Source organism: Hyperoodon ampullatus (genome assembly GCF_949752795.1).
Source record: "Hyperoodon ampullatus genome assembly, chromosome: 20".
In the NCBI taxonomy this organism is placed as follows: domain Eukaryota; kingdom Metazoa; phylum Chordata; class Mammalia; order Artiodactyla; family Ziphiidae; genus Hyperoodon; species Hyperoodon ampullatus.
In genome coordinates, this window is record NC_136933.1 from 27,465,319 (window position 1) to 27,490,906 (window position 25,588).

At 39.7% G+C, this 25,588-nt stretch overlaps 1 protein-coding gene across 1 annotated transcript in view; it reads right to left on the bottom strand.

The window, feature by feature from the left end:
- The window catches only part of CSMD1 (CUB and Sushi multiple domains 1), a gene marked incomplete at its 3' end in the record, with an annotated part of 1,679,169 nt that overhangs the window by 318,313 nt on the left and 1,335,268 nt on the right, over positions 1-25,588 (bottom strand). Inside the window, exons 20-25 of the mRNA XM_079726547.1 lie at positions 21,592-21,774; positions 19,813-20,139; positions 18,622-18,816; positions 12,782-12,920; positions 9,428-9,615; positions 1,547-1,735 (exon numbers count right to left, since the gene is read on the bottom strand). Of these exons, the coding sequence (XP_079582673.1) occupies positions 1,547-1,735; positions 9,428-9,615; positions 12,782-12,920; positions 18,622-18,816; positions 19,813-20,139; positions 21,592-21,774 (1,221 nt within the window). The remainder of the gene's footprint in view (positions 1-1,546; positions 1,736-9,427; positions 9,616-12,781; positions 12,921-18,621; positions 18,817-19,812; positions 20,140-21,591; positions 21,775-25,588) is intronic.

Genomic DNA, 25,588 nt, shown 5'->3' on the forward strand with positions numbered 1-25,588 from the left:
TTCTTACAATATTTTCCCTAGGCGAATACTGGAGTTGATACAGTAGAATTATAACATATGGCAGGAAAAGAAAAATGTCTCAGCTCATCTTCTGCACAAAACTGGAACTCTTTCAGATCCCTATTAAGGAAAGTAAAAGTAGGCACATGCACCTAGGGGTCCCTCCCCAGCAGGGCTCACCCCTTGCCTCGCATAGCTAATGCTTCACGTCAGGTTGCATCTCCTTCTGTGGCCTCTGATATGCTGGCCCCATAGATGGAGAGCTCAACCTGAATCTGCTTCTGCCCAGAGGGCAGCGTTCCACTCTCGTGGTTTTGTGGATTCTTCATTCTTCTTGAGACAGCCCTCCAACCACTGTGTGCTGTCCACCTGCACTTTGCAGTTTTTCTCCCAAAGTACCAGTTATTGTTTGGGTTAATACTCTGGTGACAAAGGTCAAAGGTCTTGAGTGGTCTGTAGCCAAGCATAATTGTCCCATTAAACCCTGTTATTTTTGGTGAATCATTTTGAAGAAGTCAAGGTTTTTCATGAATATATCAATATATCATCTTTGAGTGGAAATGCCTAAAGTCTATAAAAAGTAATGGAAATGGAAATATATATATAATATTTATATGGAAATATCTATAAGAATGTATGTCTATTATATATATATAACAGATATATTTTATATATATTTATATATGTATATTCTTCATGGCCTTTGGTCATGAATAGAACCGCGTGGTTATATTCATGGCCAGAGGCAAAATCCCTGACACTGTCGCAAATGATCACAAGTAACATATTCGTCCATCTTGCTATTACAACTATAAACTGCATAGTGTAAAGCTGCATAATACAGTAACACACAATCATCAAGAATGTTATTCATTTTGAGATTTCCAAGAGCAGATCGTGCAGACAGGGGAAGTGGCTGGTGTCTCTCTCTCTCTCTCTCTCTCTCTCTCTCTCTCTCTCTCTCTCTCTCTCTCTCTCTCTCTCTCACACACACACACACACACACACACACACACACACACACACACACACACACACAAAACCACTGGGGTGGATCTCCAGAGGAAAGACTTCCCACACCCCTGGGGAACAGCTCTGCCATAGGGAAGAGCCAGAGGCAACACAGACCAGGTGTGCAGAGCTGGAGCAAGCTGTCTGATGCCTGGACCAGTTCACAGGAAAATCAGGTCTGACAGGGTGGAACATGCATACTCATGATGCTGTCTCACGTAGAGTCTTCAATAAATGCCGTGGGTAAGGATTTGTGCATCACTAAGCTCTACAAGCCTGAGTGTTTGGGGATGAAGCTGAAGGCCAGCCCATAATTTTTGTTCTTCATTTCTAAATAGAAGCTGTACTTCATAGAGAAGATTTGCCAGGTAAACTTCACATGCTAAATGGCCATATTGTTAAGGTGTACAAGCTTTCAAACAGAAGGCCCTCTTCAGTCATATCCCACCACCTCATAAAATACATGTCACCCAGACTGTCTAAAGAACTTCTCGGCATGTCTTCCTGGTTTGCTGCTGTGCTGAGCTCCACCTACCGTCACAGCTGGGCAATGCGTGGTTCCACTGGTGGTTCCGCTCACAGACCAGGGGCTCGTCGTCACTCAGCGTATAGCCTGGATTGCAGCTGAAAGTCACTGTGGACCGGATGCCAAAGTGACTGCCGTGCCGATGCCCATTCACAGGGATCCCTGGGTCAAGGCAGGAGTCCGACTCCAGAGTCACACCTGGATGCACAGAAAAAACCATCAGACACGGACCTTCCTGGGTTATAGAAAAAAAATATTTGGGCCATAATACATACAAAATATTCCCAGACATTATCAGACCTGGCAAATCATGCAAGTGAATGGATAATCCATTCATGTGAAAACCAATACATTTTCAAGTACTGGGCCCTGTTTTTTTTTTGTAGAAAGATGTATATCATTACACTTAGCTACAGATGATAGCTAAGTAGGGCCAATCTTGAATAATTTGCTGACCTCCCTGAATTTTACCTTTTTTCATTTGAAAAGCAATGAACTGTACTAAATAAAGTCAAAGTTTTTCTGTTTTCTATCTCCACCCCTCCCCCTCCCCTTCCTTTTATGTTTGATATACCAAATAGATTTTGGCAGTCATACTTCAGCTTTCATATATTTGCATACATCCACCCAAGCCCATACACATAATGCAAATTAAAACTAAACTGGAGTTAATTTTCTAAAATTGCATTTCCACATTTCCTTTTTCTTTTAGATCTGTACTTAAGTCAGCCACTTTCAAGATGGCTACAATTAGCCTTTGCTAAAAGATGTTAAAAAGTAAAGTGCTACATAAAGTCAAGTAATGATGATCATGTCATTACAAGAGTTTCTTTTCTCTGTTTCTAACATTTCTCTTTATTTTTAGAATAATATATATTTTAAAAGATGAGGAAAAATGGGAATAAGGGAAGAGATTATCATTGTGATGTTTAGGAATGCAAACAGATTAAAAAAAAGACTTGCTGTTGCTATACATAATTCAGTAAGATTCAAAACACTGCAATTATGACTTGAGTATTAAGCAAAAATATTAAAGTATTACCAATATTCAGACTGTTTACTCCCCTAAAATGGTATTTGGGATAGTATTTCTGATCACTGTATATGTTTTACCGAAGTTTGAGTGATGTATCTTATGAATATACCTTCCCTCATTAAGTCAAATACATGAAGTACAACTAAGGGGTGAGTTTCTTAAATAAGAAGTGATGTGATTTCTTCTTTAGTGCAGCAACATGTGATCTAATAGGACAGAAACACAAGTAGGATGGCTGAGCCACATTCAAAAATATTCAGTAAGAAATGTGATTTCCAAGACTAGTATAGCTCCTAGGAGGTGACCTTTAAACTCTTGGGATTTGCTGAGTGGTGGGAGTGTCTGTTATTCACCGTGGGCCCCTGGGACCACACCTAATGGTTTATATTCAGCAGGTTGATCAAGTGGGGTGCCCTGAGGCAACACGGTTTCAGTCTAACCTACAGGGACAGGGGCAGGTAAAGACTTAGTTCAACCATATGGGGCAATGATTCAATCCATGATGCTTATGTAATGAAACGTCGATAAAATCTCTGGACACAGAGGCTCAGATGAGCTTCCCAGGTTGGCAGTAAGCTGTGCATATGTCACAAGTCATGGGTGGGAGGAGGTGCCACTGTCCATGACTCAACGAGGACAAGACGCCTGGAAGTTCTGAGCTCGGACCAATCTCAGAGTCCACCCTCTGTGCCTCTTCCTTCGGCTGGTTCTCATTTGTATCCTTTCCAGTGACAAACGTGACTGCGAGTATAGCAGCTTTCAGTGAGCTCATTGAGTCCTTCTGTCGAATTATCAAACCTGAGGGTCATTTTGGGAACTCCTAGAACTTGCATCTGGTTTCAGAATTGGCAGAAAGAGCAAACTTTGCACTTTGAAGGCCTGTGCTCTTAACCTCACAGGTTAACAGACAGCAGAAAAGACTATCATAGTGAAGTTTTCCAAAGGAAAAAATAAATAAAACAATGAAAAGAGAAAGAGGCAAAGTGAATTAAAAATATAGCATCATTTTTCCCAAGAATTTTTTCTTAAAAATTAGTCATTCTAATTAATATCGTAAAACTAACACACACCTATTACCTTAACAACAGGATATAACTGTCCTGACTTCTTGCAAAGTATGCCAACAAATGCATGCATGCCTTACACCCCTTCCTGAGCTGCAGATACACCAAAAGCAGCATGGCCATCATTTGCCCCAAGATCCAACACTTACCCTGCTCCTCCCTCTCTGCACAGACACACACACACACACACACACACACACACACACACATTCACCTTCTAAGGGAGTGTTTATGAGGTTTCACAACACCCCCAGAGCTTGTACACAGCAATGCCCTGAACACAGCGGGTACATAATAACAGGCTGATTGGTTTTGTAGCCTCAAGATCAATAGCAGAATTTCCTAAAAAGAAGAATCTCTGACAAAGAAATGAATTAGTATCCAGGGTCCTGAAAAACCAGCCAACTAAATTATTCCATTTCATCAAACGACATCCTGTGATCACTAGACGGTACAGTCACTGCACTGCAGTGAATAACAATAAAAGGAATTACTATTTTAGACAATGTGCGAATGCTGTATTAATGAGTAGTGTCCATAATGAAATTCATAAATTGTAAGGAAATATAAAATGTGTAGGGAAAATAGAGAAACATATCAGAAGAAACCAAAGCGTACAAATTTAAATTTAGAATTCTTTACATGTAAAACTGAACTAATAAATAAGTAAAATCATTAAAGTCATAACCGCTTGTTCATACCAACTACATGCCATTATTTATTCATTCATTTATTTTTACAATATAATGGGTGCAAATATTGAGTTTGGAAATGAGCAGATACTGTGATCCCTGGCCCTCCCATTTATTAGACAGGAAAGTCCCCGTGGGGAAGACTCCTGAGTGTGGACTTGCCATAGACTGGACTAATTCACCTGGAACCTGCATGTACAGGAATTCCGAAACAAGACGATGCTGGGGAAGAATGAGTGAAACAGCAAAGGAGGTGATGTGACTTAGGGGATGGGAACTTTAAATAAACTTACATCCAGGGGTGAGGACAGGCGGACAGGTTGCTCTGAAGAAAAAGTAAACCATGCGCTTTGAAGTCTCGCTCAGACCGTGTTTGCCCTTCTGGTCTCCAGCCCGGACAACACAAAGGAACATTTGGGTCAGTGGATCCTATTGGAGCTGTGAATATATTCACACTCTGTACCAACTGTTTCTTTCTTGAAACTTAATGCAGCTCTGAATTTTTGGACACACATGATATAAATATACTTCCTTTCATTTGGCTTTTGTCAAATAAGTGACTGAACAAATTTGCTGCTCGCTGAATGAAGGAAGATGGCTGCTGTGAAACTGTCCACGTGAGATCACATTTACGTGTTGGATGTCGGTAAAGTGCTGCTCAGCTCTCTGTTTCATAGAAGTCCGAGTCCAAGGAAGAGAACGGATAGTCTCTGGGTATCTTTTACCTGCCACGCTTTACTGCAGGCACTTTTCATAGCCTGCTGAAGGTTTTGAAATAGTGGTTACACTCCCCACTTTACAGATGAAGAAACTGGCTAAGAAATTAAGTAAATCTGTCAAGTTAATTATTAACTGAAATTCAAACCTAAGTCCTTGACTGTTTTTCTCTCTTCCTCTGTCTCCTGTGTGTGTACGTGCATGTGTGTGTGTGTGTCTGTGTGTGTGTGTGCTGTATCTAATTTGCAGTTGTATTGCATTTATTACCATTACATCTTGACCAGTCTCCCTTTCTGGTTATAAGAAAGGTCACTGAATCAAAGAAAACTAATCTAAACACACACACACACACCACAAAATACACACTGCTTATCACAAATTTTTTTTTAAGTTGTACAGTGTATGAATTGCATAGTAGGATATATATATTTACATTTAGTAAATCTTGCTTCTTTTTAGAAACATTATTAAAAAGCATTTCTAAGAAGTGTGCTAAAGTTAAATGGAAAATCTCCATATACTTGAGATATCCATTTATTTTTCATTTTTTACCATTTTATTTTTCAATTCCCTATACAATTATGATGATTTTAAAGTGTGGTTCAAAGTTGTCTCTACAAACAAACAGAACAAATGATTATTCTGGGGGATAATGCAATTACTATTATATGAATAAACTGTGCCATATTCCTTATAAGGAATAAAGTAATGAAAGCACAGACTGTAAATGGACATTATATTTACGAGAGCAACGATTCCTAAAACTTAGTACAAGAGTAGAACTACAACCCTGGGTATGCTTTTAGGAATAAACCTTGAAAAACTGGCTTCAACCCTTCTGCCCTACAGTTCAGAAAGAGCTGAAATGAATGTCGTTTACAGTGGCTCACATTATTTTATGGAACCACTACAAAAATAAGTGAAACTTGAGCAGAGTGTGGTCACGCCTGCAAGGCTCTCTGTCTGTAGAGTAGATTGCCATGTGCCCATCTGGGCATGAGGCAGGGTCATTAACACTTTTTTAAAGCAAGAAAGGTTTACAGTGTCAGCCATTCTTGATGAAAGACAAAAGGGAGATGGGCTATTTTATGATTTTTAAATGGCATAAAAATTTGATGTAAACCATTCTTGGGTCATGGGCAACCCACTCTTTAAAAATGTGTCAGATGAGCAGGTGTAATTATTTCTCTAGTGTCTGCATATTGGGTTCTGAACACGTTTCCTCAAAGGGTACTAGAAATGGTCAAAATGACAAAGGGGTTGGTAAGGTGTGTCGTTCCCATGTTTTTCTCCTCTCTCTCTCTCTCTCTCTCTCTCTCTCTCTGCTTCTCTCCTGGTCCTTTACTCTCCCATTACCTCTGTTGTCCCTCTGCACCTGCCTGCAGGTCCCCTCCACCTGGAGCCCATGCGGCAGGCAGCACCTGCCACGGCCTGCCTGGGCTGCCTCAGACACCCACTGCCACCTACAAGCCACCGCCCTCAGGATCACCTTGATGACTCACTCAAAGATCCAGAATTCTGACGTGCTCAATTTTAACACCTGGAATTCGAGCTTAGGAATCTCCATTTCACTAGGACTCCCAGGTGAAGACTAGCACACAGCAGTGTTTGAGAAAAACTGCTCCTTCGGCAGGCTTCGTACCCAGGACGTGGGTGTGAGTTGGGCATGGGGCTCCCGTAAAATGCCTGCCCCAGCAGCAGCAGGCACACCCTAGGACACCGGGCTGGGAGCCTGGGCCCTGGTCAGCTGCCAAGCCCGCAGGTGCCTATGGCAACAGCCCCGACAGCCACTGCGCTGAAGGCCAGGCCTTTCCTGGCTCTGCTTCCCCTTAAAGTGCCAGGTCCTGCATCGCATTGGCTTCTGCTCACTTCCCGTTTCTTCTCGAAATCTTCACCAGAGATAAGTAAATTGAGGTGACAACAAGTCAAGCTTCACTGTGACTTCCTTCCTGGTGATCATTTCCCAATATCCTGTCAATGCTCTCACCCACAGACTGCGTCAGGAATGTCTGGGGCCTGGGCCTTCTGGAAGGGTCACCGGGTGTCCACAAATGAGAGTGGATGAATGTCCAGAACAAGGTCCCCTCTAAGGCAGAGCTGTGGATAGTCTGATGCTGTAGGAACCTTGCCCATCTTGTCCTCTGCCCTCATCCAGAACTACAGAGCCAGCCCCAGCTTTTCCAGTAAAGAAGGAGGGAGAAGAATTCCAGGCTCCAAGGGATCAGACATTTAAGACACTCACACAGTTATCCTCCAAACACACCAGCTGGGGGTTTGTTTTTGCCTCCTTTTACTGATGAAAAGAAGGGAAAATGGCAAAAAGCTCTGTCTTCTGAGGATCACTGGATTATACCATGTCTTACTCAGACTCATGTCCATTTTCAAATATAGGATAAATAAAAAGAACCCTGAAACATAATGCAGTCAGTCTTTTCAGCTTATAATGATTATTGTTAGAATTATCTACTCAATAAATTTATATTATATTATATTATATTAAATTATATAATGCTGGCAATCTAAATAGGAACTTGTGACTGACTTGCCCTGATTTTCCAGAAATCATGAATAAGAACAACCCACTTATCTAAATGAGGCAGAGAAGCAAATGACATTAGTTTCTACTACCTACATATGGGCTTTAGAACTTGTTTCTTCAAAAGGGACTAGAAATAGGCAAAATAATCTATGGTATGCAAATAAGAGAGAGAGAACATAGAATACTCTGTTCTAGTGTTTGTCAGCACCTAAAACTATCTATTCTCTTAAGTTTCATCCAACTCTATATCCAAAGGCCAACCTATTGTATGTAGCTTTAAGAAAAATGGGCAGGATGGGCTGGAGAGACTACATCTTAGCAGATCAATGCTGAGGAGTTGTACAAATTCAGATGGCTGTAATGTGTACACATCTTCACTCCAAAGAGAAGTGATAACTTAAAGGAATGTTAAGAAAGGAATGAAATACAAAAGTTTCTGCTTCTTAAAATGTACAAGTTTAAAAATATGTAACTTTGAAATAAATGATGTATATATACGAAGCATAATAACTTTGAATTAAATCTGAAATTAATCTTTAAATCATTAATAATCAATTTTCTTGTTATCAGAATACAAGTCTAATATAATTCCATTTTTAATCAAAAAGTACACATAACCTTATATGTGTATTTGCATATATGTTCGCATATAATTATATAGATAAGCATGTAAAAAAGAGAAATACACACAACAGGTTATTAATTTTAGTTGTTGGATAGGGTTTGGGCAAGATTAACATGAGTAGCAGCGGGCAATGTGGGGAAAGGAAGGAAAGAAAAAGAAAAAAAGATGAAAAATTCAGCATGTTAGATATGGCCCCATTCATGCATTTATAAAATTATATGTATTTTTACAACAACATTAAGACTTTGTTTAGTTTATTTTAGGAAAGATTCTGAAAAAGAACAACCTTAAAAATCCTAAAAAAATAAAGGATTTATTCCTTCAGATTCCATATTGAGCTACTCCCATGCATCTTCTTTCATTCCACTCTGGAAGTGAAGAATTTTCAGAGAACGGAAGAATTACTGTTTTTTAAATTGACTAGCATTAGAAATGCATTCCCAGGCTGAACTGCACTCTACTCCATTCCAGAAGCACCCTTGCATAAATATGACTATCAAATAATATAATCCCTCGATCTCCTAATTTCAGAAGCTAAAGCTAAGAGCCAAATCTGGATGGATGGAAACAAAAATGGGAAGGAATTGGGATTGCTTTGCAAAATACACTGCATTATGATATTTTAGCAGTTGGGTTTAAATATGTCTAATCATTGTTCTTAAACATTTTTAACAGTTGTTAATAATAACAACAGGTATTTGTCATTTAGTAAAAGTTCAACCGAGTTTTAATTCCTTCTCTCTTAGTTACAGTCTCTCTGCTGACTGAAACAGGCACATGTATACTCACAAATAAGTACCACAACTGCCCTAACCATTTTTCTAACAAAAAATACTGCTCAGAAGATATAACTTTAGTGACATGCCCTGTAGCTCTTTTGGCCAACAGGTATATTTTCTAATAGTAGAAATTTATTATTACATCGTGCAGTAAATGAACACTGTTTTAATTATTTATTATTTTACTTAATAATAAACGAATATGTCTTCTTTTTGAGTTGTAAAGTAAAAATCCCCAAGGCTCTCTGTCTTCAATAAGAGAAAGTCTTGACGATGGCGCAGTGCAGTGTGGACAGAGGCAGGAAGAACTGCTGTTTTTTACATTGACTAGCATTAGAAATGCATTCCCAGCACATCTCCTGCTACGTGACACGAGACCACGTGTGTGGAACGCAACCCGACAATCGGGCACAGCCCTGGCGAGGGAGGACCACTTACTCTCATAGCGGATGAGGAAGCCCACGCTGGACCGGCTATTGTCTGTGGTGAAGAGGAGGTACATGAAGTTCCCTGTGCTGATGAGGAACTGCGGCGCCTGTGTGCCGTGGTACTCCCCGATCAGTGGGGACGAGCTGGCTGGCCCGTCTCTGACCTCCAGGGTGTCATAATTTACTTCTGTCTGGAATCTGCGGGCAAGCGTATCCAGTCAGAAGAGAGATGCAGAGCTGCATTAACGTACAGACATCCTGTAATGTCATTCACTTACTAAAAACCCACGTACAGCAAGAGACATAAAATAGATACAGAGATACGTATATATGTTTTGAAGACTTGAGCACGTGTAGTATTTGAGGACAGTACTTATTTCTGGGGGGAAGACTCACGCCCACATCCCTCCCTCTAACTCAATACTCCATCCAGTAGTATCACAGACAGAAACGGGGGTAGTGACTCAGCTCTAAAATAAAAATACTGTGAGCCAGTAGATAGAGAAGCACCAGTTAGTGAAAGTCAATCACAGCACATTTTCAAACTGTTTTTCATGATCCCCAGTGTTACATGATTATGGATTTCTTAAAATGAGCATATTGAAGTGACATGACCTCCTAAAGGAAAAGGGTAAATCAAAATACATGACAATACTTTAAATACCTTTCCTGAAACAAAAAATTCTGTGCCTTTTCAAGCTGCGTTAACTCTTGTGTGATAGTGGGAGAGCACTGGGCACATTACTGCTTCAGAAACCAAATACGACTTCAATGATTTGAAAAGGTTAGAACAGCTTCCAAAAAGTGCTTAACTTTTCTTCCAAGAAGGACTTATGCTTCCAGATCATCTGGTCTGATACTGTATTTATATACAGTTGCAGCTACTTGGGTGCTCTTTGATGAAATGGAGGTACCATTCCAGGCACTGAGATAACTTTGTAAATGGGCCCATCTCATCCTCAAAGAGCTAACCCAGTTTCCAAGTGTCTGGCGTGGCTCTCAGGCAGCAGCGCACTGACTGGAGCCTCTGATCCATCAGTGACTCTCAGACAGAGAATTCCAGGGTAGCCTGTGCCATGGGTCTCCAGGGTCTGCAATGCATGCTGCTGATGGGGAGGAAGAGGAAGGGACAGAGTGGCTGTCTTAGATCCCTGGCACAGAGCAATGAAAAAAGATGCTGAAACCAAAGGGCCCTGTCCTGTTTACCATTAAATCACATACTCCTCTTAGCGCAAATGCAAAATAATGATATATTCTTGCAACTAACTTAGAATGGTCCCTGACCCTCCATCTTCCGTAAAGGGGAATTCAAACAACTGCTGTAGCGTGTGGCTAGGTCAGAATACAGCCACAGGCTGGACATTTGGGGTGGGATAGGGCAGCTTTGTCTTTTACTATTAAAAATGTTCTCTAAAGAGGCTATGACTTCACAGTTATCTGAGTGCACATTCAAGAAGTCTAGATAAGCATGGAATAAATCTCATTTGAAGTATCTGCACTCAAGTTTTCACATCTTTCATCTTAAGAGACAGCCAGGACTGATAGAAGGCATGCCTCAAGAGCTGGATGATTTCCAGGGTAACCTCAGAAAGAAAAATATAAATGCTTTTCATCATTTGGCAACCTAGCACACAATGTGTAACAATAATATCAGTATGGAATTTAAAATTTGTTTGTGCAAACACATCCTTTACTAGGATGTCAGCTCACAGCTCAAGGTATAAACCAATGCACTATTGAAGGGCGGTGTACTATGTCCAGGGTAATAATCACAAGTGTCTGAAAATATCAGAAATGTTGGTACTTAACAAATGGAATTTAGCAAATACCACAGTTCAATAGTATTGTAAAGATGAGATTGAGAAAAATTGAGTATTTTTGTTCAGGCAACTGAAAATGGAATGCTAATAACTTCTGCCAAACCAGAATGTAAAATCACTATTTTTACTAAATGATTTAAATTTGTTGTGCTGCTGGAAATCAGGATGTGTGTCTTCTTTTTTCCCTCTCAATACTAGAAAGTGTAAAAATTAATAAGAAACCAAACAATTTACTTAATATTTATAAAGGGTTTTTTCCCAGTGACTAAGATTATATGCAAGAATCCATTCTCCGGGCTTCCCTGGTGGCACAGTGGTTGAGAGTCCGCCTGCCGATGCAGGGGATGCGGGTTCGTGCCCCGGTCTGGGAAGATCCCACATGCCGCGGAGCGGCTAGGCCCGTGAGGCATGGCCGCTGAGCCTGCGCGTCCGGAGCCTGTGCTCCGCAATGGGAGAGGCCACAACAGTGAGAGGCCCGCATACCGCAAAAAAAAAAAAAAAAAAAAAAAAAAAAAGAATCCATTCTCCAATATAATGAATGCATAAACCAATCTTTTCTTTTCTTCTGAGAGATTATCCTACTGGAGTTATAATCATCCTATCAGATATAATAATATCAATAATAACTTCAAATACAAATAATCACTAAGTGATAACATAATTCCTGCTAAAAACCTTTCCTGTATGGATGTTGTCATTGAGAATTAGAAAATTAGTTAAAAATAATATAATAACATACATCTGTCTTGAGACATTATAATATTCTGAATACTAGAACCCCAAACTCAGTCTGGTTAAGAAGGTCATTGTTAGAGAAAGCCCAATTTGCTCAGATATTAATTAACCTTGAAACACTAAACAAAGATGCTTCCTTGCAGTTTAAAGCATGTGGGTCCCTTCCAAAGTACTTTTGGTTCTTAATCTTCAAACTGATTGTTGAGACAATCTGGACAATATTTGACCATGGAGAATTCAAATAGCATGCTTCTTTTTTCTTAGATTATCAAATACATTATCAAACAGCTGAGCCAAATACCATTGCAGTGACGGAACCACTCGTAGCTAATTAACAGGTAATGAATCTGCTGCACACAGGCTGTTGCCAGCTCTGCAACCCCAAACCACCCTTCAGTCCCCAGAGCCATCCCCAGAGTGTGAGAACTCTTTTCCCGTGCTTTCTAGAAATACGTAAGGGACCAAAAGGCTCTATTTGCAATCAAACACCAAGCAGAATTTATTCTAGCCTCAGGTCCAAAATCCAGAGGTGGACTCAAGGGCCAGTGACTGTGAGTTCTGGGAATGCTTGTCTGGGCCAACATGCCCTCAACCACGTCTGCAGAGGGGCTGTAGCTGTGGGCTTAGAGGATAAAATTCCAGAAGAACAGAATTCATCAAGCAAGTGCCTATTTCCGTTTAAGTCAACTCCTTTGGGGGAACCAATGAAAAACTGTCATCTTTCTAAGATTTAAGATCCATTTAAATAAAAACATTGGGCATGCATGGGTCATCAAGTCCAAATTAAGGAAAACAAAGTTTTTTCTTACCTATCAAAACTTATTTTGATAGAGTGTCCTGGTTTTGCTTCAATTATCCATTCACAATTTAAGGAATCTTTATAATACCCTGGCCATCCCGGGGGCAAAATGACTCCACTTGAAGCTGTCAGATGTCCACCACACGGGGCTGAAAGATGATGCAGGGTATAAACAGGTCAAATTATGTATATGTACCATGGCAGCACCTCAGTTACTGCAGGAATTCGCTTCTGTGTTCATGGACTTAATGGTTTCTAGTATTCAAGCAAAAGTTATTCCCAAGTAAATTACCAATATTGAAAGCAGAGCACATATATTCCACACCTGGGCATTTATCATCAACCTGCAGCAAAGTTCTTCCCATCTAATCATGGTAATAATGGCACAGTCTAAGTGAGTGGCGTCTGCCAGACGACTTCCAGGAATTATCACGTTCAATCATCACAACAAAGTCACGAGGCGCGAATTCCACTGATACCCACATTTTACATGTATTCAGATGTCAACAACTGTCTATTGATACACAAACTTAAAATTACCTCACATCTAAAATTAAAATACTCTGTGGGGTGTGTTTTAAAATATGTGTACGTGTTTATTCACTTTGGGCTGTGTTCATTTTATTAAAATAATTTGCCACATACATCTTACTAAATTTCTGGTGATTGTTAGAAAACAAAAAAATAAATAAATAAAATTCGATAAACATGAACTAGTGTGCATCAATCCTTTTGAAGGGTTGGGTAACAGTGATCCATAATTATATAGACAAAAGGGATTTTGAGGAAAGTATGTGCCTGGTGCTCAGTAAAAGTGAGTATGCATTTCTGTACAATCTACAGAAAATTTAAAATAATAACATATATTTAACATGTTTCTGCCTAGCCACATACATTTTTCAGATTTTATTTATTTTTTTCTCAAAGTACTTTGCCATCTTTGTAATCACTTTTGTGAATCTATAGAGATCAAATAAAACATGAAAATGTTCCCAGTTAAAAAAATATTTTTGGAAAAATATTCCTTTTATGGAAAAATAGCAATATGCATTAAACTGTTGGAAAATTTTATAAAATTTTACCCAAATTTTGATGCTAGAAAAAAAAAACTGACATAGAGGAATCTATAGAAATAATTATAGTAGCTTTATTTGTAATAGGATAAAAGAAACGAAAAAAAAGTAAAAAATTTATGAAAAGAACATGACTACATATTTAGAATGTCACAAATACGTTTGAAGTGATATTTTGATATGTTGTTAAAATGATAAAATCTTTGCAATAGAATATTATATATTTTAAAGCAGGATACAAAATCGTACCTATAGTATAATCTAAATTTCACAAAAGAAAAATTTTATTCAGAGAAAACAGGAGATGGAAATTCAAAAATATCAGTATGTTAATAGTAGATAAGACCAAGTGATTGCTGTGTAGATCACATGTTTTTCTTGCTATAGCTTCTTTTCCAAGTAAGCTGCAATAAATATGTGTTATTTCCTAGCTTAAAATACATAATAAGAAATCAGAGTCATTTTTATGAACGTGAGTTCCTGAAGAAAACTTTCATTACTTCATGTAATCATAATTTTAAAAACAAGTTATTTTTACTAATTAACACTAGGGTTTTTCCCTAGCTAATTCCTTACATTCACATTTACATCCTATGAAATCATATATCCATTTAGATCGGTATCACATAGAATTTAATTCCTATGCTTATTGACATGATACAGCAAATCCTTTTTAGAGTACAGCATAAGCAAAACACAGCATGTTACTTTTACGTATTTTATGCTTAACTAACTATACAAAGCTACTATATAGAAAGACATATAGCAAATACAGATTTTTCAAAAATTATGATACGTAAGACATTTATAAATCTGATTATTTCCTAAAAGTCTTATTTTCCATATAAAAACAAACATATGTTTCCTTTAGTTTAGTAAAGCTTTGTTCCTAAATTTTGAGTTGTCATATTTCTTGGAATATACCCGAATTGTCACACATTACTATTATTTTCTTAATATATTGTCTTTTACATACCACTTTATAATTGAGTGTATTAGAACTTGTATCCCTTTATCCTGATGAAATAGACATGCTAATCTTTATACTACAGATTAACCACATTGAACAGTAAAATGTTACGTGATGATCTCAAGTTTGCTGTACTGGTCAACTTAGATTAGGTTATGCAATAGCAGCTATAATAAGGGAGGTGTATTTCCCACACAGTGCTTGTCTAGGGCTCTGCCCCCAATTCCTTTCTTCCACAAGCTGAGCTATGGCACCTGGACATGGGTCCTGCAGTGGCAATTACAGCCTCTGAGCCAGAAGGTGGTTATGTCACTTCCACTTGCACCTAATTAGCCAGACCCCTCACGAAGTTTCATCAGACCACAGGAGCCAAGAAGATAAGCCAGACTCGGTAAAGATCCAGAATATCTGGTGAACAGCACTGATGACCTTCAAATTTGCTTGGGTAATTACAAAAATAAAATAAAAGTATGGGAATGAGGTCTTTAGAAGGCAGATTCTCCTTTGATGTTTTGACCATTTACTTTGGCAAGTTACCTGACACTGCATTTCTTTTTTTTTTTTTTTTTTTCTTTTTAAATTTATTTATTTATTTTTTATTAGTTTCTGCTTTATAACAAAGTGAATCAGTCATACATACACATCTGTTCCCACATCCCTTCCCTATTGCGTCTCCCTCCCTCCCACCCTCCCTATCCCACCCCTCCAGGCGGTCACAAAGCACCGAGCTGATCTCCCTGTGCTCTGCGGCTGCTTCCCACTATCTATCTACCTTACGTTTGGTAGTGTATATATGTCCATGCCTCTCTTTCGCTTTGTCACAACTTACCCTTCACCCTCCCCATATCCTCAAGTCCGTTCTCAAGTAGGTCTGTGTCTTTATTCCCGTTTTACCCCTAGGTTCTTCATGACATTTTTTTTTTTTAAATTCCATATATATGTGTTAGCATACGGTATTTGTTGCATTTCTAAAATAAGTCCTTTTTTGTTGTTGTTGTTAAATTTATTTATTACTTATTTATTTATTATTATTTTTGGCTGCGTTGGGTCTTTGTTGCTGCATGCGTGCTTTCTCTAGTTGCAGCAAGCAGGGGCTTCGTTGTGGTGCGTGGGCTTCTCATTGCGGCGGCTTCTCATTGCGGCGGCTTCTCTTGTGGAGCACGGACTCTAGGCACACGGGCTTTAGTAGTTGTGGCGCACGGGCTCAGCTGCTCCACGGCATGTGGCATCTTCCCGAACCAGGGCTCGAACCTGTGTCCCCTGCATTGGCAGGTGGATTCTTAACCACTGAGCCACCAGGGAAGCCCTAAAATAAGTCCTTCTTGAATATACATTTTGTCTATAGCTTTATTTTTAATGCAATTATCTGCCTTGGGTATATCGCACTGAAACTGGCTTTATAAAATGTGATATAGGACTTAGTGCCTCTTTTCCATTATCTGGGACCATGTTCCCAATGCTAAAATTTTCTGAACTTGAAAGACAGACAACTTCCTTGTGCATGCCTCTGGTGCCTGTGTCTTTTTCAGTCTTTAATCTTCTTTCTAATTTCTTTTTATGGTACTTTGTTTATTCACGTTTTGTACTTTTTATTGCATCACTTTGGGTAATTTTTATTTTGCTAGGAAATCACCAATTTTCTTTGAACTTTAAAATTTGTTGCCATAGAGATGTACTCTTGTACAGTAATTTTTCCCTCAAGATAACTTGTGTTTTTTAATGACACTGAGCTATGCTGAAGCATAGAGGTAGGTTAAATGTAGAACAAATAAAGAGAGAAAAATCTTTCCCTCAGTAATTGATTTTCTAAGTACAAGTAAACTTCAACAATCTTATTCACCATTAACTAGTCCTTGTGCTAAGGGTCTGTTTTGCTATTAACAACCCATAGCTGGGGTTTGCCTTGAACTTCATCTGAAGGTCTCTTCCAAACAGTGAGAGAACTGCCTGCTCCCATTTAATGTGGTACTTTCTCCTTTTGTCTGACTCTATGGGAACCCTCACCTGCCACCTCCTGGTGCCCTTTCTTTCCCCAACTGCGCAGAGAAACCTACCTGCCCTGCAGCTTACACCTATCTGCACACAGCCCACTGCAGGTAAGCACACCAGTGGCAGTGAGAACTGTAGCAGACAGAACAGAGACTAGACAGTATTGCTTGTTTTGAGCTTCTTTCTTGTAAAATTATTCACGCTTCAAAGTCAGAAGCGAAACGCTAGGCTGAAGCAGTATCTGCAAACATATTTATTCCTGCCCTGTTATTAGTACCATTTATCTGAGAACCCTGATTGTATTGTTTAATTATTTATAAAGGATAATAACCTAGCCATTTATTAACATTGATAAAATGTAAAATATACAAAAGCATACATTTAGAATGTGATAAAAATAAATTAAAAAAGGAAAATCCTACTGTTGTGTTCTTGCCCTTCAATTTATCAAGGTTCCAACCCTGGGTGGTGCCCATAGTCCACCAAATTTTTAACAATTTATGAAACTGTGGAAATGAGAAACATCATTCTGTAAATTTAGCAGCATCAGCCAATGATGATTTAAAATAATGCTGATCCTTGAACTAATGAAGAATAACTTTGGAGGTAGAGCTGAGGGCAGCACAAGCAGGTAAGGCAGAGCCCCACTGCCCGTATGGGTTAGCAAGCAGGGAAGGAGGAGGGAGGGATGAATAGGTGGAGCACAGGGGATTTTAGGGCCCTGAAAATACCCAGTGTGACACTATAATGGTGGATACATGTCACGTATATTTGCCCAAGCCCAAAGAATGGCCAATCCCAAGAGGGAGCCCTAATGTAAACTGCAGACTCAGGGTAATGGTGACGTGTCACTATAGGTCCACCGGTTGTAACAAGTGTACTATCTGGTGTGGGATGTTGATAATGGGGGCAGCTGTGCATATATGGGGGGTGGGGGTCTGTGGGAAATCTCTGTACCTTCCACTCAATTTTGTTGTAAACCTAAAACTGCTCTAAAAAATGTCTACTTTTTAAAAAGTATCTGTATCTCTTTGGCACTTACTAGAAATACTTTTTAAAAAGGCCTTTCTTAGCTCATTACACTTGGACCATTCTGATAGGGAGGGTATGAGTTTACGTTCTAAGTAAATTTTTTTTTTTACCTGAGTAAACATCAAAGGTAATTTTTTTCCTTAATTTTTTCCCTTTTGGTTTTCTTACATATGTAACTAGAGTGGAAATGTCAAGAAGAAAATTAGTTAGGGAGTATTTATGTCAGCTACACTAAGGGCAACAAAACAGTTAACTAAAAACTATGCTGTTGCTATAGGTTGAATTATGCACTCCTCCACGATATTTTGGATTCCTAATCCCAGCACCTCAGAATGTGACCTTATTTGGAAATAAGGGTACTGCAGACATAATTAGTTAAGATGAGATTAGACTGGGCCCTAGTCCAATATGACTGGTGTCCTTAGAAAGAGGGGAAATTTGGACACAGACACATTCTCACATGGAGAAAGTGGGGATGATGTTTCTATAAGCCAAGAAACTCCGAAGACTGCCAGCAAACCCACCAGAAGCTGGGAGAGGGGCCTGGAACACAGCTCACCCTTACAGCCTCAGAAGGAACCAGTCCTGCTGACACCTCGATCTTGGACTTCCAGCCTCTAGAGCTGGGATAGAATAAATTTCTGTTGTTAAAGCCACCTGTTTGTGGTACTTGGTACGGCAGCCCTAGGAAACCAGTACTGTTGATTGTTTGTTTGCTTGTCTGTTTTTTAAATTAGATGTACCATTTCAAAGGAAAAAAACTGGCAAACAATAGGGGACTCGCACCTTCACAGCGGGGGACGGTGGAGCTCCAGACTACATTCCCATCCTGCAGGATGCAGGTGATGGACTCCGACCCCTGGGTTTTGACGAAGCCATCATCACAGTGGAAAGAGACCGAACTCCCAAGCAGGAACCTGTCACCAAAACGCCGTCCATTTATGGGAATGCCAGGATCGTGGCACTCATTTTGACCAAATGCTGAAAAGAAAAAGAAAAAAGACTAGAATAAAAAATACTTCAATGTTAATTATGAGTATTAAAACAGAAGAAAACAAAACCACTTATAAAGCAATTTATTTTCCTAAATTTCAGTTATATCTTCATAGATAAACATATTCAATAAACAGAATATTGATGACTAGAGAGACAGAGAGAAAGAGATGGATAGACAGACATCACTATCATCCACACAGCATTTCACAGTTTGAAAGCACTTTTTCACTAAGAAAAATAGAGATGAGATACGTAGGTGATAGAAAAGGTTTTTGGTTCTGACATATCTAGATCAGCATCCTGGGTCTTGAGTTTACTACCTGCCCCTGGGCAGGTTACTCTCGTGATCTGAGCCTAGTTATCTTTATTTACAGAATGAGGAATATGAAGCTTATATTCCAGAGTTCCAGCAATGTTAAATGAAATAATCCCTGTCAAGTCATAAGCACAGCACCTAAGAGAAGTAGCAGTCAGTAAATTATAACTTATATCTCCTATTTAACATTATTATCTTACTTTATTCCCTCAATAATGCAATTTAAGCAGATGTTCTTAAATATAATCTCTAATGCAAATGGGAAATCTGAGGCAAAGAGAAGTTAGCCATCTAATCAAAATTCACTAAGTATATACAAGTGCAGGTGTTCTAAGCCATGGCTCCTGACCCCAAATGCCTCAGTCCTTTTTACTATTCTATTTTGTTGCATGGAGGACACATGGGTTGGTGGATGGATGGATGGATGGATGGATGGATGGATGGAAAACCAGAGGGAGAGAAGACCTGTGATCCAGTCCTCACTATAGGGGTGAGCAAGACACTAACCTAAACGGAGTGAGGTATTTTCTAGGTTCTCAGGATAATACTATATAATTTTACAAACTGTGATTATAAAACCTCTGGAGTATCAGCCTTGACACTGGGCTTCACACACGTGAGAACCAGGGGAGAAGTGGACATGGGGCAGGTGAGGGCGCACTTACTGGTGTAGGTGATGTTGAAGCCTCTGCCGGTGGTAGAGTGATCCGACTGGAACTCTAGGCGAACGACGTGCCCACTGCTGGCCAGCTGGGAGGGCACCTCGTTGCCAGAGAAAGTGCCCAGCACGGTTATATCCGAAATCCCATCATCTTTGACCGCAAGGAAGTCAAACTGAGGCTCCACATCAAAGTCATTAAAGATGAGGTGAATTCTGCTGCCAGGCTCAGAGATAATCAACCAGACGCAGTTCATGTTGTTACCATACTCCTCTGGATAATTTGGTGAGAGGATAATTCCTGATGATGCCGTAAAGTTGAAGAAACAGGAAACTGTGAAGACACAAATAAATTTTCAAACAATTTTGCCCACATCCAAAGGACTGGCTACATGCGAAGGACTTGGGGAAAATCCATACCTACAGTTACCTAGGATCATCCAACTGTTTTTAAAAGGGTGATCCTGGACCATAACATTTTCTCTTTCCCAAGTTGTCAATAGAATACGTTCAATATATAGAACAACTAGAGCCTATACATAATAAGGTGCAAGCTTGATTCAAAAATGATCCTATCAGGACTTCCCTGGTGGCACAGTGGTTGAGAGTCCGCCTGCCGATGCAGGGGACGCGGGTTTGTGCCCCGGTCCAGGAAGATCCCACGTGCCGCGGAGCGGCTGGGACCGTGAGCCATGGCCGCTGGGCCTGTGCGTCAGGAGCCTGTGTTCCGCAACGGGAGAGGCCACAACAGTGAGAAGCCCGCGTACCGCAAAAAAAAATGATCCTATCAAGTTGACTGAAATTTGTGGCAAATATTAAAATTTCTAGTTGCAACTTTCTGCCTTCAGAAGAGCAAATATTAATATGAAAAAGTATGCCTGTGTCATAAGAACAATTTCCAGAAAACAATATTGGTTCTAGTCAGTTTTCTATGATAACTTTTCATTTTAAATTTTGTGTTTGCCTTTAAAGTGCATTTTTTCAAATTAATTTTTAAATTATTTATAGGATAACAATGATTAAATAATAACTTGGAAAATCAGACCGTGTCCTGGGTGGATAATATAAAAATTTGTTGGAATACTTAATGTGTACTCAAAAATCAGTAATATATATTCACATATATATATTATATATGTGAATATATAAAATATTTATATATGTGAAATTCATATATATGAATATTTTATATATATATGAATATATATTCTTCATTTTTTGGAAGGAACATTTATTGGACTTATTTCTAGGGTGTGGATATGCTTGTTATTCCACATAATTTCATATGTGTTCCCCAGTCACTGCTATATTTAGTTACAAAAAAATCCTGCTTTTCAGTTGGCTATGAAGTCCTTCTTTTCTACTTGTTAAAACACTTATGAGGAAGCAGGCAGTTCTTCCACTGAATTGCAAAGTGACAGCACAGCCCATGCTCACAACGTGTCTTAAGTGTCACAGGACATTATTGGGTTGTAAAGACCCTAGGCCCTACTAATGGCTCAAACAGTCTGGCATCAGCCCCTCTGGATGGAAGAGATGCTCTGTTAGGATCTTTCTAGTGGAAAGCTCTCAGTGAGTTTATCTATCTAGTAGTAAGAACATCACTGATTGGTTTTAATTAAGTGAAGAAAGCATGAGAGCTAGTGTCTGAGAAGACCTGGCTGTTTCTGGTCAATGTCATGCTCCCAAGCGATGCTGAGAGCTGCCCGCCCTCAGCACCCGCCCTGCTTCTCTCCTCATCTCAAGGCAGCCTCAGAATAGACCTGGGACCAGGCTCAGTACTCACATACACAGCTGGGCTTGTTGCCAGACCACTGGTTGTTCTGCTGACACGTGATAACTCTCTCCCCCACCAGCTCGAAGGCTGCCTGGCATTCGAAGGTGAGCGAGTCTCCATGGAGAAAACTGCTGCCTGTCCGCTTCCCATAGGCAGGGATACCTGGGTCCCCACATCCTCCCTTCTCAATTTCTGAAAATGGGAAAGACAAATGAACCATTAAAAAGGTACACAATTAACATTTTTAAACAATTTTGAAAATGAACAGTGGTTTATTTTTGCATTGTTTCTGTAAACAGTTTCAAAAGGATACTCAATTCATCTAACATTTATTTACAAAAGCCAGAAAAATGTGTACTTTAAATTTAAGAGAAAGGTATTTAACTTATTGTCTTTTAAGGGATACACAAGGCTACACAGATGTGTTGACAATGCAAATGTTACAATTAACAGATGTTTCTTCCTGGTCTACACCCTGCATGTTATCTATAATTGCTACCATTAAAATGTAAACACCAATTTTGTTTTAATTGATGTTTTTTAATGTAAGCCATATCAGATAGCTCATTTCTTACTGAATATTTAAGTCTATATATCCATTTGAATATTCTTGCCCTTCAATTGATGTTAAAACTCATTTATGAAACAAAACAAGTATATTCATGGTCTTCAGATGAAAAGAAAATATGCAGAATCAAGCCTCTTTTCATTATAACATGATTGTAATGAAATGTGGATACAAATACACCAAAATTATATACATTTCAACTTTGCTCTGTCGTGTTAACGACACAGAATGTATTAACTAAAATATGTTATTCATTTATTCATACAAAAAATATTCTTTGAGGGCCAACTGTGAGTCAGGCTCTGTTCTACGTAAGGAGGTTAGTGGACAAACAAGACTAAATTCCCGCAGGCATGGGGCTTACATTATATGGAGGGAAACAGTAACAATTTTTGAGATGATGAAGGGTAGTTTGAAGCGAAATGCAGGAGGCTGAAGGGCTGGGTGGAGAAGGAAACTCGGCCGCTGTACTCAGGGCCTCCAGGGAGATGGGAGGGAAGAGATGGCTTGCAGAGGAAGGGAGGGACTGGTCCAGAGCAGCCTGTGGGGTTTTTGGGGGAAGCAGATGTTGCAGGGGTTTCGGGTGATACATGATGTGATCCGATACATGATGTGATACAAGTTCAGAAGACCCTCCGCAGGGCTGGGGAGCGGACGCAGAAGAGTGAGTTTCCACAGTTCAGGCCGGTTTCTCTGGGCACAGCTCACAGAGGCGTGTCTTGGTCATCCTTCCCAGATTCTTCACAAGTTTGCACCTCATCATTTGCCGCGACCAAGAGCAAATTCAAACGTCGGTTTTATTAGCAACCTAAACGCTTTCTGATCAAGTTCTCATTTTTTGGAATGTCTGTGGAAGTGACTATGAGCTGAACTTCCGGGTGGTTTTCAGGTACGTGGCCTGCCATATGGGGAACCTATACGAGCCCAGAGATTGACCCAGAGATAGCTTATTCTCCTCAAGAGGAGAAACTTTACTTCTGAGTGTTCAGGAATTTCAAAGTGAAATCAGCTTGTAATATAATGGTGCTGAACCTTCAACATGTAGGATATTACCACTTCCGTTTTCTTAGCAAACTAGCAAATGAAACACAAAACAAAACAAAACCAGGTACTGTGCACAGACAGGTTCATCGCGCTCTCCTGATGGCTCAGGTATCAAATAAAGAAGACAACCCCAACAGTAACAGTTATACAGGAGCTAAAATGTTCCCGGATGCAACACAGGCCCAAGAAAGCCTCAGAGAACACGCTTCCTTAAGGACAGGCCTTGGAGTTCAAGTTGTTGAACTTGAGTTGAACAGAGCTGGGAATGTATCTACTTGAATTTAACACGTGGGATGCCTTGAACCAAATTTCTTTGACTGAAATAAACAAAGGCAATTCAGACCAATGGCTTATAACAGAAAAGACCTTGCATTTGGTGTGGCCTGTCAGTTGGGTAGGGGGGCAGAAGTCCAGGGTCCTGACCAAGGACACAGCTTTGAGGGCAGGAATGGGAACACCAGACTTGGTTTTGAGATTCCCAGGCTCTCCTGGGCCACCAGGTGCAATTCAGTCTTGAAAAGTTTCCATTTTCACTCCCTCAGTTTACTGTTTTCTTCCTCACAGGGCGACTGTGAGAGCTAAAGTGTATAATTCACATTAGTCCCTGGCATATAGGGCTCAAAATATTAGCCACTACTATGATTATTAGCAAACCTTAGACTTCTAGAAGTTTCTTTTTGCCTCTGTGATGCTAAAGTTCATAACTTTTTATAATGAAATACATTACAGCATTTTGGGGAATACTGCTTTCTACATTAACTGAGTCAGGGAACTCCTGACTTTGCAGAGTGCTCTGAAATAAACTGGTTGTAGACACACAGGGTGGATGTGGACGAGGGTCTTTCCGCTTCCCATGCTGAGGTTCTAGAGCGTCCAGTGGTCCTTCATCTCCACTAAAGATGCTGGTTTTCCCTGATGCAGATGCAAGGCCAGGGCTGGCTGAGCAGAACCTGTTGTCTGGCACATCTGTTATTAGGAGTTCGGCATGGACTAGTGAGAGATGTATCAGCATCAGTAGGTCCGCGTGTGTGAGCCGGACCTACTCATCACCCACAGAATACGAACGTGTCCCACAATTAGGCCAGTGAAGCTTCATTCGGGCAGCTTTTTTGGACATTCTGCATTCGTGACCCCTACACACTAGCCCTAAGTAATTGTGACAAAATCCACACAGATTCAGATATTTCCCTTGGAGGTCACACTGCCTACACTTGAGAATCTGCATCTACCTCATGTGTTTTCTGAACAAGCAGAACAAGTAAAGTAAGAATAAGACTGGCTTGACGTTGATACAGTAACTGCATCAAACCTCCTTTCTATACGCAACAAAATGCAAGATGTCAAAGATGACCTTGACGTGCTTTCCTGGAAACAAACACCATCGTTTGTTATCAGTGAAAAGATTGAAGCCCCTAGAGGAAAAAAAAAAGCTGGTCAAATATCTTTTCTAAATTATCACTAGAAATGGGATTTGGTAATGAGGAGCCTAAAGAAAATATTAGGTTGTCATTATTTCCTCACTCCTTCTCTGATGCTGCTTTTTTAGCAGTTGGGGATATTTGTACAAACGTCTACTGGGGACTCAATGGAGTTCCTACTGATGTGTTCTTCTTTGACAATGACCTTTAAAACTACAAATTAATGTTATTCATTTTCACTTTTTCATGTTGATTATTTTTTCTAAATTTTATGAAGTATTTATTTTTGAATGTTATTTTTATAATTGACTTAAACATTTATGTTACATTGACATTATATATTTAACATTCATCTCTAATACATTTGATTTTTATTTGATAGTTTATACTATGCCTATAAATGTTTATATAATAAATGAGTAATTGGATTCACTACTTTGTAATGTATCTGAGCTCCTTCTTTTTTCCTGGCATATCAGTATTCATTGACATGTAAACCAAAATACTGAGACTGACAATTGAGTCTGCTATGGCAGAGAACTTATCAGCCGCATTTCTGAGAAAGGATATTAAAACTATTAAGGTGAGCCATATCCACTTGCCAATTATTTGACAATTTTTGATCTACAAAAGTCATTTAATTAAATCCAACCCTTAATCCAAAATGCCATAGCTGCTCTCTGATATTTACCTCATGGTACAGTACACAGCTTCCCTGTAAGGCTGCCCGCTAATTGAGAACCATTATTGTTCCTCTTTTTGTACCATTTTTGCACCTGCCATGACCCCAACACACAGCAGAATTGGCGCAGATGAATGAACGCTGGTTTGAGTAATAACCAAGTTCCCCTGGACTCCTCTGCACAGCTAAATATCCTGGCTTGGTGTCCCTTATCTGACTCTCTCCACGTGACTTTTCCAGGCATCGGGGACTCCCTGTTTCTGACTCTCACTTCTTCGTCTTCTCCTCCACACT